The sequence below is a fragment of the Sorex fumeus genome, unplaced genomic scaffold (assembly GCF_029834395.1).
Source record: "Sorex fumeus unplaced genomic scaffold, SorFum_2.1 ptg000013l, whole genome shotgun sequence".
NCBI lineage: Eukaryota > Metazoa > Chordata > Mammalia > Eulipotyphla > Soricidae > Sorex > Sorex fumeus.
Genome location: NW_026606070.1, coordinates 18,616,952 through 18,629,387, shown reverse-complemented (window position 1 = coordinate 18,629,387; position 12,436 = coordinate 18,616,952). Strand labels below are relative to the sequence as shown.

The 12,436-nt window shown below is 36.9% G+C and overlaps 1 protein-coding gene across 1 annotated transcript in view; it reads right to left on the bottom strand.

Moving 5' to 3' along the window:
- The window catches only part of LOC130020675 (transmembrane protease serine 11C-like), a 57,148-nt gene continuing 44,712 nt past the window's right edge, over positions 1-12,436 (bottom strand). Inside the window, exons 6-10 of the mRNA XM_056111302.1 lie at positions 10,920-10,958; positions 8,549-8,720; positions 4,474-4,737; positions 2,222-2,360; positions 1-162 (exon numbers count right to left, since the gene is read on the bottom strand). Coding sequence (XP_055967277.1) covers positions 1-162; positions 2,222-2,360; positions 4,474-4,737; positions 8,549-8,720; positions 10,920-10,958 — 776 coding nt within the window. The remainder of the gene's footprint in view (positions 163-2,221; positions 2,361-4,473; positions 4,738-8,548; positions 8,721-10,919; positions 10,959-12,436) is intronic.

Below are 12,436 nucleotides of genomic sequence, written 5' to 3'. Positions count from 1 at the left end.
CTAGACACCAGTTTTGGACTTGATCCAGTTTCGAAAGTGTGTCACTCGAATGTAGACACCAGGTTTGTTTGGAAGAGCACATTCATCTCCCCAGCTTATAATACCAGCTAGGAACCAAATGCCTTTTTGATCTTCACTAACTAGTGGTCCACCAGAGTCACCCTGCAGAGAAAAAGGACATATACAATTAGTATAATTTAAAGGTGGATCACTGCTTTTCTTTGTCAGAAGAAAAAAACTTAGATACTTCAATATTAAATTGGCGATGATGTGGAATATTTTGTATTCAATAATCATTTAGTTAAACAAAGATATCAATTTTTGTCTTTGTGTATAAAAATATAACAATGCAATAAACAATTTCAACTCACCTCTGACCCAAAAGTGATACTGAAGAATAGCTGTTTATGTAACTACCACTATGTCGAAAAATTCTGATTACCTTCTCATGCACCTTTATTTTCAGGAAGGTGCTGAGGGAAAAAAGAAGGATTTATATTCACCAACTCCCAGTATTACACTATTATCCTTCCATTTTTGTGAAAAAATCGTATCAATTTTCATAATTGTGTAATTTTTAAAATTATACTCCTTATTGTTTTATCTATACATGCTTTGACCATTTTCTCAAAAAGATGATGGATTATCTTAGCATCTGGATTTTCATTTTGTGTCAATCTTTCCCAATTTGTTAGATAATTTCAACACCTACACATCTAATAACTTAGAACATAGTTCTTGGTTTCCTTAATTTTGATCAACCACATATTTATTAAACTTTTCCATGTCACTACTGTCATTTCAAACTTCCTTAACTCTCAAATGACATTATTCAGTATTACTATTGCATATATTTATCCCTTTAATTGCACCAGTTTTTTATTCAATATTTTTTGCTCTCTATCTGCTTGTCAGTTTCATCAAGTGTGTTAGTCATCACTGAGACAATAGTGGAGGCCAGCAGTTGCTCTGGTGGAGGGTGAGGGGTTCCAGCATTGTTTGCAGGAATCCTGATCCTGAACAGCTATTGCCACAAATAACATAAATTTAAAGAAGGTTAATTCTTGGATTCTTCTCTTTCTCTTGGTGTACAACACCATGAGGTACAGTTGTAGATTTACAAATTGTTGTGCTTGGGTTTCAGTTATACAATGATCGAATACCCATCCCTCCACCAGTTCCCATTCTCCACCACCACTGATCCCAGTATCCCTCCCACCCCCCATCCCCCGCATCCCACCCTGCCTCTGTGGCAGGGCATTCCCTTTTGTTCTCTCTCTCCTTTTGGGTGCCGTGGTTTGCAAAAGAGGCATTGAGTGGCAATCATGTTTTGAGAGATTTTTTTAAACTAGGCATTATGCCTTCAAGTTAATAGCATGTTACAGAAAATAAGGCTCCAGATCTGTACTCTGAAAGCTTACTGTAGCTTTTATCTCCATTATGTTTCAAACAAATAACTCTGGTGCTCTTTATGAACAATTCTTTTGAGATAATAAAGTGCTACTATATATATCTAGGTAAAGTACAGAATCAGTTACAAATCTAGGAAGGGGGACTGGAGCGATAATACCATGGGTAACGTGCTTGCCTTGCATGCAGCTGACTTGGTTTATCCCTGGCATTCCATATGGTTCCCTGAGCACTGCCAGTATTGTCTCTAAATACATGTGTGAATTTAGAAAAATTGCTTGACTCTCTATATCAGTATTATATTCAGATAAGTAGAGATTTAAGTGTAGAAACATACCTCATAGAATTGCTATACTTGAATAAATTTGTTATTTGTAAAGAACCTCAAACAACAAATGACAGTTGCTGTTGTTCTGCAAGTACAGTTAAATAAATAAAATAAAATTTAAGGTGATGGAATCAGACTAAGAGAATTCCACATTCATTAGGTTTGGTGCCAAATCCCCTATTGACTGTCTCTCAGTAGAAAAGACAAACCAAATTGAAGTTAGCAATAGTCAATTTAATTTCTTCATTGTTTACTCTAAATTAATTCACTTCCTACTCCTGCTTACCCCTTTTAGAACAGGGGTTTAACATTTTCATTTCCTTAATCAGTCTTGTCATATATAAATATAATTCATTTAGCTATTTTCATTATAAATGATGTTTAAATATTTAAAATAAGTCATTCTTTTGATATAGTGTAGTAGTTAATTGGAAGTTAAAGCTACAAGAAAGTAAATCTTGAAAATGAAACACACAGAATTACCTGGCAGGCATCCACTCTTCCTTCTAAGAACCCAGCACACAACATTTCAGGTTCGATTACACCACCATACACCTGTTCACTATTGCAGATCTTATTATCTATAATCTTCACTAGTCCTTTTTGGAGTATATTAGGACTGCTTCCTAAATAAGTAGAATTAAACAATTTTACTAGGGTCAGTATTGATCTCTATGGCTGGATTATTAGTTTCTAACCCTTTACACACTTTCCAAATAAATAAAGTATATGTTTTAATTAAGCTTTTATTTATATCTTTTCTTTGCAAAATACCTTTTAATACACTGTAATTGGTTAAAGCAATCCTATTTAGAAATATTTAAGTATCTATGTTCATCTGTGATGATATTTTTCTCCTTTGGATTGTTTTTGCAATTTCATAATTTATTACATCTTAAAAGACACCCAAAATTAAATTCTAGAGTCTAGTTTCTGTTTTGAATTTTTTTAAATTAAAGAACTGTGATTCACAACGTTATCGATAGTTGAGTTTTAGGAATATAATATTTCAACACCAATTCTTCCACCAGTGTTCCCATATCCCATCCCCACTGCCACCTGTGCCCTGCCCTAGAGTCTAGTTTCCTTTTTTTTTTAAGCTTTTTGGGCCACACTTGGCGATGCACAGGGGTTATTCCTGGCTCTGCACTCAGAATTACTCCTGGCAGTGCTTGGGGACCATATGGGATTCTGGGAATCAAACCTGGGTCAGCCATGTGCAAGGCAAATGCCCTACCCTCTGTTCTATCGCTCCAGCCCCAGGTCTAGTTTCTTAAACTGTGGCTATGACTGCATAAGAGGTCACATAACTAAATGTGGGGTTGTGAAAATTTGACTATGGTAAAAAGCTTCTGAATGGGCAACAATCAAAAAATAATTCAAAATCAGCTGTCTATTGCATCAGAAGTATTTGGGCCATTCTTGCTTGTGTTGCATTTCTGAGGCATTAAAGGGTCACAAGTGAAAAAAGATCAATAACTGAAAAAAGATAATATTTAGATTTTCTACAATTGTTATAATTATGAACTGTAGAATTAAGTTTATACTTGCTTTTTACTGCTTTCAAGTGCAGCATTTGCAAACACAAATAGCCATCAAATTTTTACATTATTTGGATTAAAGGGAGGCATGCATTTAAGTTGTTCTTACATAATAGATGACTTCTCATTTTAATTCATAAAAAAGCCTCAATATTCTATAGATCCCAGGTTTCCAATGGTATATAGCCGCAAAGCGGCTGTGCGACACATTATTAGAAACTTTCTACCCATTTATGCCTCTTGGAGAGCCCGAAAAGTTATCCTGCCTGTACGGGCAGAGCCTGGTATGCACCCTGTGGCATATTCGATATGCCAAATACAGTAAAAATAGGTTTAGAGACAATAGGTCTCATTCCCCTGACCCCGAAAGAGCCTCCAATCGTTGGGAAAGACGAGTAAGAAGAGGATGCTAAAATCTCAGGGCTGGGAGAATAGAGACGTTGCTGGTGCCCACTCGAGGCCATCCCGACGTTCAACGGGCTGGCAGTGATACAGTGATATACCTATATAAAATAGGCTTTTTAATCTACTTATTTATTATACTTTATGACTATTATCTTAATATAAAAAGATAAGAGGGCAGGAACATTTGCCAATTTTATTTATAAATGAAGTCACTCAAAATAGTACTTAGAATAAAGTCACTGTCACTGTTCTCCCGTAGTTCATAGATTTGCTCGAGCAGGCCCAGTAATGTCTCCATTGTGAGACTTTGTTGTTACTGTGTTTTACATATCAAATATGTCACAGGTAGCTTGCCAGGCTTTGCCTCGTGGGCAAGATACTCTCAGCAGCTTGCCAGGCTCTCGGAGAGCGGGGAAGGAATTGAACTTGGGTCGGCCATGTTGGCTGTGTGCAAGGCAAATGCCTTACCCGCTGTGCTATCGCTACAGCCCGCTTAGAACAAAGTAGATAATGAAAATAAATTTTGATTGAATAAATGCATAAAATGGAGAAAATAAGTTAGCTATTCAAATAGTGTATTTCTGTAAAATTTTCATTGTTTAGAAAAATTATGCCAACTTACTTTATAATGTAATTATTATTGAACACTGAGGATAATCTTCAATCAGTTGTACATTATCCTCTTTTGAATTATCCAGAAAAAGTATTTCTCAAGTTCTGTTATGTTAATGATGTTTTTATTATTTAATGCTGAAAACACAAGTCATAAAATGGAGAAAGGTTGCAAACTCACCATCACTTTTTAATGTTCCCCATCCAGTCACCACCGCATTTGAATTGGGTGGGAATTCATAAGAAGCATCTGGAAGACACACTCTTCGGATGTCGCTTGTATATAACATTGGGGAAGATAGATGCACGACAGCAATGTCATTATTATGTGCAGGATAACGGAAGTTTTCATGAACTATTATATTATCGATACTTCGTTGTGCTTGTGGATCATTTAAAAGAAGTCCAAAACTAGCTTTCCATTCCTTAGGATTTTTGGCACTAAAGAAAATAGATTTATTATTAAATGTTCTGTAAATTAAAGATGTAGAAATTAACCTCTTTGTGCTTTAAAATATACTCATGTCAATTATATTGCAATAAACAGGAGAAGATATAGAAACCACACAAGTATAGGTATTTTTAATTCTCATAATGCTTTAAACATGTGAAGCTCTTTATGAAAATATAGTTATAACATGAGGTATGTTCTTTTATTTTTAATTATTTATTTATTTACTTTTAAATTTTTTGGGTTATATTTATTTATTAAATCACTGTGGGAAAAGTTACAAAGCTTTCAAGATTAAGTCTAGGTCATCCAATGATCAAACACCTTTCCCTTCACCAGTATTTATTTTTCACCACCAAGAAACCAAATATACCCCCCTTCCACCCCTTCCAATGCCTGTGAGGCAGATGATTTCTACTTAAGTGTCTCTCTACTTTGATTACATTCATTATTTCAACAAAAGATGCACCATTATTGCTTAGAATTTCCCCCAACAATCAGAACTGTTGAAAAGGCATTGTGAAATAATTTGTTTTCTATAGCTGGTTATGAGAATCATATGCCGTGGCCGCATGATTTTGGATTTCTGATATTTTACTAGGTAAGTCTGGAGAGATTTCTGCCAAGAGCCAGATAATTACGAGATTGGTTTCTCTGCGTGTGGTGTTATGGACGTGCTGAGAGCCACTTGTCGGGGGTAATTTGTGACTTAGGTAGGGCTTGAAGGATGAGCCGCTACCACCCCCCTTCCCATGAGACTGCAGTTGCCCGGTCACTGCTGACTCATACCTGGCTTTCCAATAAGCTCTGAGGCAGTAGCCACCTTGCTGCCGAGGGGGGGCTGCGGGGGTGGGAGGGGGTGGGGGGTAGGCGGAAGGGAGCGACACCCTTTCCCTCCCAGGGAGGCATGGTAATGTAGTTTAACGCATAGTCCATTCACTTTTCTGCCGCAAGCTGCCGGGCTCTGGATTAAGTCCTTTTGCCTCTGGAGCCATGGCTCTGCTGGAGAACATGAGTAATGTTTTAATAACTCACTAGTTACAGTTTAATGAGGCCAAAAAGATAGTACAGATAGCAGGTGTTTGTCTTCCAAACAGCTGATACTGTCTTGATCCCTATTTCCCTGGCCACTACTAAGAGTAATCCCTGAGAAAAGAGACCAAAAGAGACTAGACTAAATGTCTCTTCTGAACACTATTGGGTGTGGCCCTTCGGAACATCCTTCCCTCCACCTAGAAAAGATAACCTTTGAAAACTACATTTTATTCTACATTTGTTTTGTCTAGAAAAAACTCATCAAATTTAGACAGATGAAATGACAATATAAGATAATTAATTTTAACATGAGCAAGGAGATGAGACCATAAAATAATAGATATTAAGAAAATCTTTAATTAATTTAGATCTTGGGCCACACCTGCTAGTGCACAGGGTTTACTCCTGTCTCTTGCTCAGAAAAAACTTCTGGCATTGTTCAAGGGACCAGATGAAGCACTGGGATTGGCCATGTTTAAGACAAGAGTCTTAATCCCTATATTAACTCTCGAGCCAACAAAATTATCTTTTGTAATCATTAAAACAATTAATAATTTGATTCTTAGCAAGAAGAAGAGGAAGGAGAAGGAGTAGGAGGAAGAGGAGAAGGAAGAAGAGGAAGAGGAGAAAAAATGAAGAAGGAGAAGGAAAAGGAATAGAAAAAGGAGAAGACCAAAAGAAAGGTATAAATAGGAAGATATTTCTGACTTTTACTATTAATCAAGGCACCAAAAGTACTGATTTTAAACAAAAAGCACTGCTGAACATTTTCAAACATTCATGTCCAGAGAAATTTTTGTAAATAAAACCAATAAGCACTATAAAACAAAATTAATGAAAACAACCATAAAGCAAAAGAGACAAGTGTGTTAGGTGAAAAACATAAAATTCTAGTGAAAAAAATAAAAATTCATTAAAGGATCATTTCAAATAGGGTTATATACCTCTAAGGGAGGATGCAGAATGAATTCAAATATTTATGATGAAATAAATAAAATGAAATGTATCACTGATAAGAAATACAAAAATCTATCTTTAATTTGTGATTTAAAATTTCTTACAAAATAGAAGTAAACGACTCTAGCTTAATGTATCTCTTCTTTTTTCTTTTTTAATCTTTGTTTTTTTTTGTTTTTTCTTAATAATTCTAACCAGGATGATTTTGCTATCCTTACATTTTTGGTTGTTAATACTAAGGGCTGCTACTGACATCTGGAGACCAGGAATGCTAACAAACATTCAATGATATAGAGGATACCTTCTATAGCAAGTCACTATGAGGTCCAAAACGTCAGTGGTACCAAAGTTAACAACCCTTATCTAATCTCAATGTATGTTATTTTATATTTCACTGTACAATTTGTTGAGCATTGTGCTAATAATTCATTGTAAAATGTGTTGAACAGTTAGAGTCTTAGTCCTGAAAGTTATGTATAGACTGTTAGGTATACTTGAGTATTTTTTGAAGTCCCCCTGGCGGCCACCATCCTCCAGAGGCCACTGGACAATTAGGTTTGGGACCACAGTGACGAGACACACGGGGCCTCACGGGATGAGGGTGTAGCTGGGTCTTTCCTCCTAGTCCCAACAAGACCCCGAGTTGCCACCCACAAATGGCCTCTCTGGCTCCTGATCAAGCTGCTTAACGACCATGATCCCAGAGACTCAGGAACAAATTTCAGAACCCAGCAGATTTTGGCAGAAATCCCTCCAGACTTAACTGTTAAAATTTCGGAATTTCAAAATCGTGTGGCCGCTACTGCAGCTGTGCGACATTATATTGTTATTCATAACCAGCAATAGAAAACAAATTGTCTATGGTTGCCTTTTCAGCAGACCTGAGTGTTGGGTTAAAATTCCAAATAATAATGGTGGGTCTGGTGCCAAAATATTGAATGTAATCAAAGTAGAGATTCTGGCAGCACGGTGGCCACCACCTCAGAGCTTATTGGAAAGCCAGGTATGAGCCTGTGGTGATAGGGAACTGCAGCCTCATGGGAAGGGGGGCGGTACCAGCTCATCCTTCCTGCCCTACTGAGGCCACGAGTTACCCCCCACAAGTGGCTCTCTGGCATGGCCATTACACCAGACACACAGAAACCAATCTTGTAATTATCTAGCTCTTGGCAGAAATCCCTCCAGACTTAATTAGTAAATTATCAGATATCCAAAATCATATGGCTTTCATAACCAGCAATAGAAAACAAATTATTTCACAATGCTTTCCAGCAGTTCAGATTGTTGAAGGGAAATTCTAAACAATAATGGTGCATCTCTTGTCTAAATAATGAATGTAATCAAGTAGAGAGTTAAGTTCATTTATCTACCTCACAGGCATCAGGGGGGGTGGGAGGGGGCGTATATTCGGGTTCTTGGTGGTGAAAAGTAAGTACTGGTGAAGGGAAGGGTGTTTGATCAATGTATGACTGAGATTTAAAACTGAAAGCTTTGTAACTTTTCTCACGGTGATTCAATAAATAAATTCAACAAAAAAAATCAAAAATAAATACAATTTCTGAACTGATAAAAAAGATCAAAGTAGAAAGAGAGTAATGTGGAAATCATCTGCCCCACAGGTAGGGGGAGGGTGTGAGATGGGGGTATACTGGGGTTTTTGGTGGTGTAGAATGGGCATTGGTGAAAATATGGGTGTTTCATTGTATGACGGAGACTTAAACCTGAAAGCTTTGTAACCGCTTTCATGGTTATTCAATAAATAAAATTATAAAAAATGAAAAAAAATTCCTTATGTAAATCAGAGCTTACTTTACAAAACAATGAGCAGCAGTCACAAGCCAGCTATTACTAATCAGAGTTGCTCCACACCGGTGAACGCTGTTCTGTTGAAGGCTAGCTTGCCATGGCCATTCCCCTTCCTCAGCATTTGTCCCACCAACTATTTTGTTGCCAGAGGGAGTAATTGTGCGCTGCCCACAACCTATTCAAAATAGAGATCATGAGCATGTAGTAATATTGATTGCTTATATAACATAATATAGTAAATAATATCTACCATAGCATGAAATGCTATAGTAAACGAATTCCCATAGATGTGTCACCATCAAATATTAACTGGAGAAAATTTCACAGTCTTGGAGAAGTTAGATCTGTCGCGTAGATGAAATGAGATTTCTGAGAATTCAAAGTAGATTGACATTCTCTTCTCCCGACTTTACCTAACTGGTAAGCATGGTCTTGTTATCTCCAGGTGGTGAAATAAGTTCACACTCAAGTCACAATATACGATACCTGGTTAAAAGCAACAATACTTGAAGAAAGTATTATTCTTCAGTAATACTTTTTCAGAACTATACTATTCTTTGACTTGGAATTATGCATTATCATCTATTACAGATTCAGAGAGAATACAGAATTTAAGTCTTGAAAGCAAATCTGTGATAGTATATGACTTCACAATTGTCTTACACTCTGGTTTTCTTGACTATATCTTTTAATTCCAACTTCAGCAATGAGCTTGTTTCTTAAGAGTTCACAGTATATTAAAATTAAATACCATTACTAAATATTCTCACAGGGCAAGCCTTACACTTAAAAAAACATATTTCTGACTTTACCACAGAGAAAGTATGATATTAAGAAGCTCTAGAGTTATTGAGATTGTGTCTTAGAGGTAGAGTCCATGTAGGGGATCTTGGATTCAACCCCCCAGAGTACCCTCCTCTAAAGAAACTTCCTCCAAGAAATGCTTATAGAAATGAAGTTTTTACAGTATTCTCCTTGAGACATCTTCACATAACTATATCTGTCTGCAAATGCCTTTTCTGCAATGGCTCTATTCTTTAGCATTTAGAGAGAGTGAAAATTGCTATCATCAGTGTGTGCACAGATAAAATCAATGTAGACCAGAGACAATTTTGTGTGTATCTGGAGATAATTTAGGTTGTCATAATTAGGGGACAAGGGACTGCCACGTAATGGGTAGAGACAAGGAATACTGTTAAATATCTGTAATGCAGAAGTTAGTCCCTGAAATTAACTTTTACCTGGTCCAGAATGTCAGCCTTAATGGAAGCCTGAACACCTTCACAGAGATGTTAATTTTGTGTCTAAAGATCTTTTCACATGGTTTTCCTTGAAGTTGAAAAGGCATTTGAAGCACAATGAAGGTAGCTTGCTATTTATGTAAGACCTTTGTTAATCCTCCAAAATTTGTAAGTTTGTGTCTCACTCTGACTCCGATTGTTTTCTTCATGAAACCCAAACCTCAGTTTGCTGTCATCTTCATGATATTTACTCAGTTGAGGCGACTTGAGTTGCTACTTGTAAATGAGAATGCTCTCACACTGACTCATGTTGCTTTACAACTCCCATTTCTATTCCTCTTTCTTTTCCTTTATCATGAAAGCTTCTGAGGATAAAACAAATAATCCAGAACTCAAAGGTGTAATGGTTCTTTCCTCTCCTCCTTTCTGTTTGGACTACTCCTAAAGGAAGTTGGCTTCTATCCGGCTTCCTTTAACTGAATCTAAAAACAAAGATGCTTTTTGGTTGGCTAGGATAACCTCCTCCAGGTGACTGTACTCGCTTCTCTGTTTCTGTTCAGATACAGAATTTTAATTTAATTTATGTCCATTTATCAATGTCCAATCTGAGTTCTCATTTACTTGTTGACTATTGTATTTGTTAAGCTTTCAGTGTCTACCTCGGCACCATTAGCTTTTTTATTACCTCTGACAAATGTTCATGGTATCTTGTCATTTTATGTCAAAAGAAATCATAAGGTACATTTCAAGGATAAGGAATATAGTGAGGACTCGTGATTTGATATTGAAATATTCAAAGAATATATATTTCAATATCTTCCACCTTCCTACCCCTCTTATTTTTACTCCCAATCACTTACACATTATATTTATGTATCCCAACTATTCTTTAATTTCATTTGATTTTTTTGGGTCTACTTCCATGGATTCCCTATGCATTGTGATATAGCATGTGATAATATGCTATATGACATCAGTCACTTTAAGGCCAAGTATTGTCAATTTTACAGAGGTTTCCAAAAAGCTTGATTCCTGTTACACTTTTATAGGCTGTTCATTTATTTTCAAAGCAAGTGTTTTTGCTTTCAAAGAATTGTGTTTCATTAGAAATAACTCTTTGTTTATGAACTTACATATATTGAGAAGATCTTCTGCCGTTGGCATTGGCATATCTAAAAGTTAAGGGAAAAGAAAATAAAAATATTTATATTATGAACACATTTTGTTGTAATATTATTTGTTTTCAGGAACACATTATACAGTCATAACTGTAATACAATCTTGACCATATAAATTCTCTGTCTATAGACTTCTAGAGGGACTAACGAAAAGCTTAGAATTTGTTCCGATTTTTTTATAAAGACCCCCATTCCTCATATAACATTTGAAACAGAGGTCTGGTGTTAAAAAGTGCACTTTTTAACATATGTGAGAAATGCTCTTTCATGTTATTTTTATTATAAATCACTAGATAACTGAATGTCTTCAATACTCTTTGTTTTGATTCAAATATTTGTGGATCATCTGTTATTCCAAGTACTAACCAGGCCCGACCCTGCTTAGCTTCCGAGATCAGACGAGATCGGGCGCGTTCAGGGTGATAGCACAGCGGTAGGGCGTTCGCCTTACAAGCGGCCAACATGGCCGACCCGAGTTCGATTCCTCCGCCCCTCTCGGAGAGCCGGGCAAGCTACCGAGAGTATTCGATATGCCAAACACAGTAACAACAAAGTCTCCAATGGAGACGTTACTGGGCCCGCTCGAGCAAATCGACGATCAACGGGAGGGCCTTTACCTTTACCTTTATCTGTTATTCCAGTCACAGAATGATGACTAGTTTAATACAAATTTGGACATGTTTTATTTTGGAATAATTCACAAAGTGCATTTAAGTCTTCACCTTAGATGCCTCAATATCTGCCAATAGGAATCCTTTGAACTGTCCCAGATGGATAATAGGAAATGTGGTAGTTAAAACTGTAGGAACCAGGCCAGGGAGGCAAGGCAGTGCACAAAGCATGTTGGAACCAATGTAAGATGGGAGTTTATGAACAAAAACTTCCTCCTTTAGTTACAGGAATAAACAGCTTTGAACTTATTCAAAAGGTTCCAAGTTTCCATGACCAGAGACATAAGTACACAGGAGTAAAGGCACTTGTCTTTCAGCCCACCAACCCTGGTTCAATTATCGGCCTTAATTATGGTCTCCTGACTATCCCCAGAAGTAATACCTGAGCACTGCCTAATATGACCACCCTCACCCATTAAAAAATAGTCCCCAATGTCCCTACTCTGACCGCATTTTTCCTCTTTGCTATTATTTTTACCTTTTTAAAGAAAAAATGTTTTATCAAAGCACCATGATTTACAGAGTTATTCATAAGTTGATTTTTCAACACACTATGTTCCAGCATTAGTCTTACTCAACCAGTGTGTCCCCGTCTCCGCCCTCCTCCTTCCCCCTACAATCTCATCCCACTTCCTTGGCCCTCCAGTCCCTCCAGCCCCTTAGATGCCTCAATATCTGCCAATAGGAATCCTTTGAACTGTCCTAGATGGATAATAGGAAATGTGGTCACCTGCCAGCCTGACAGGCACATTTTAAAATTTAGTTGTTGAAGTTTGTATCTCTTGCTCTCAGTGTTATTAA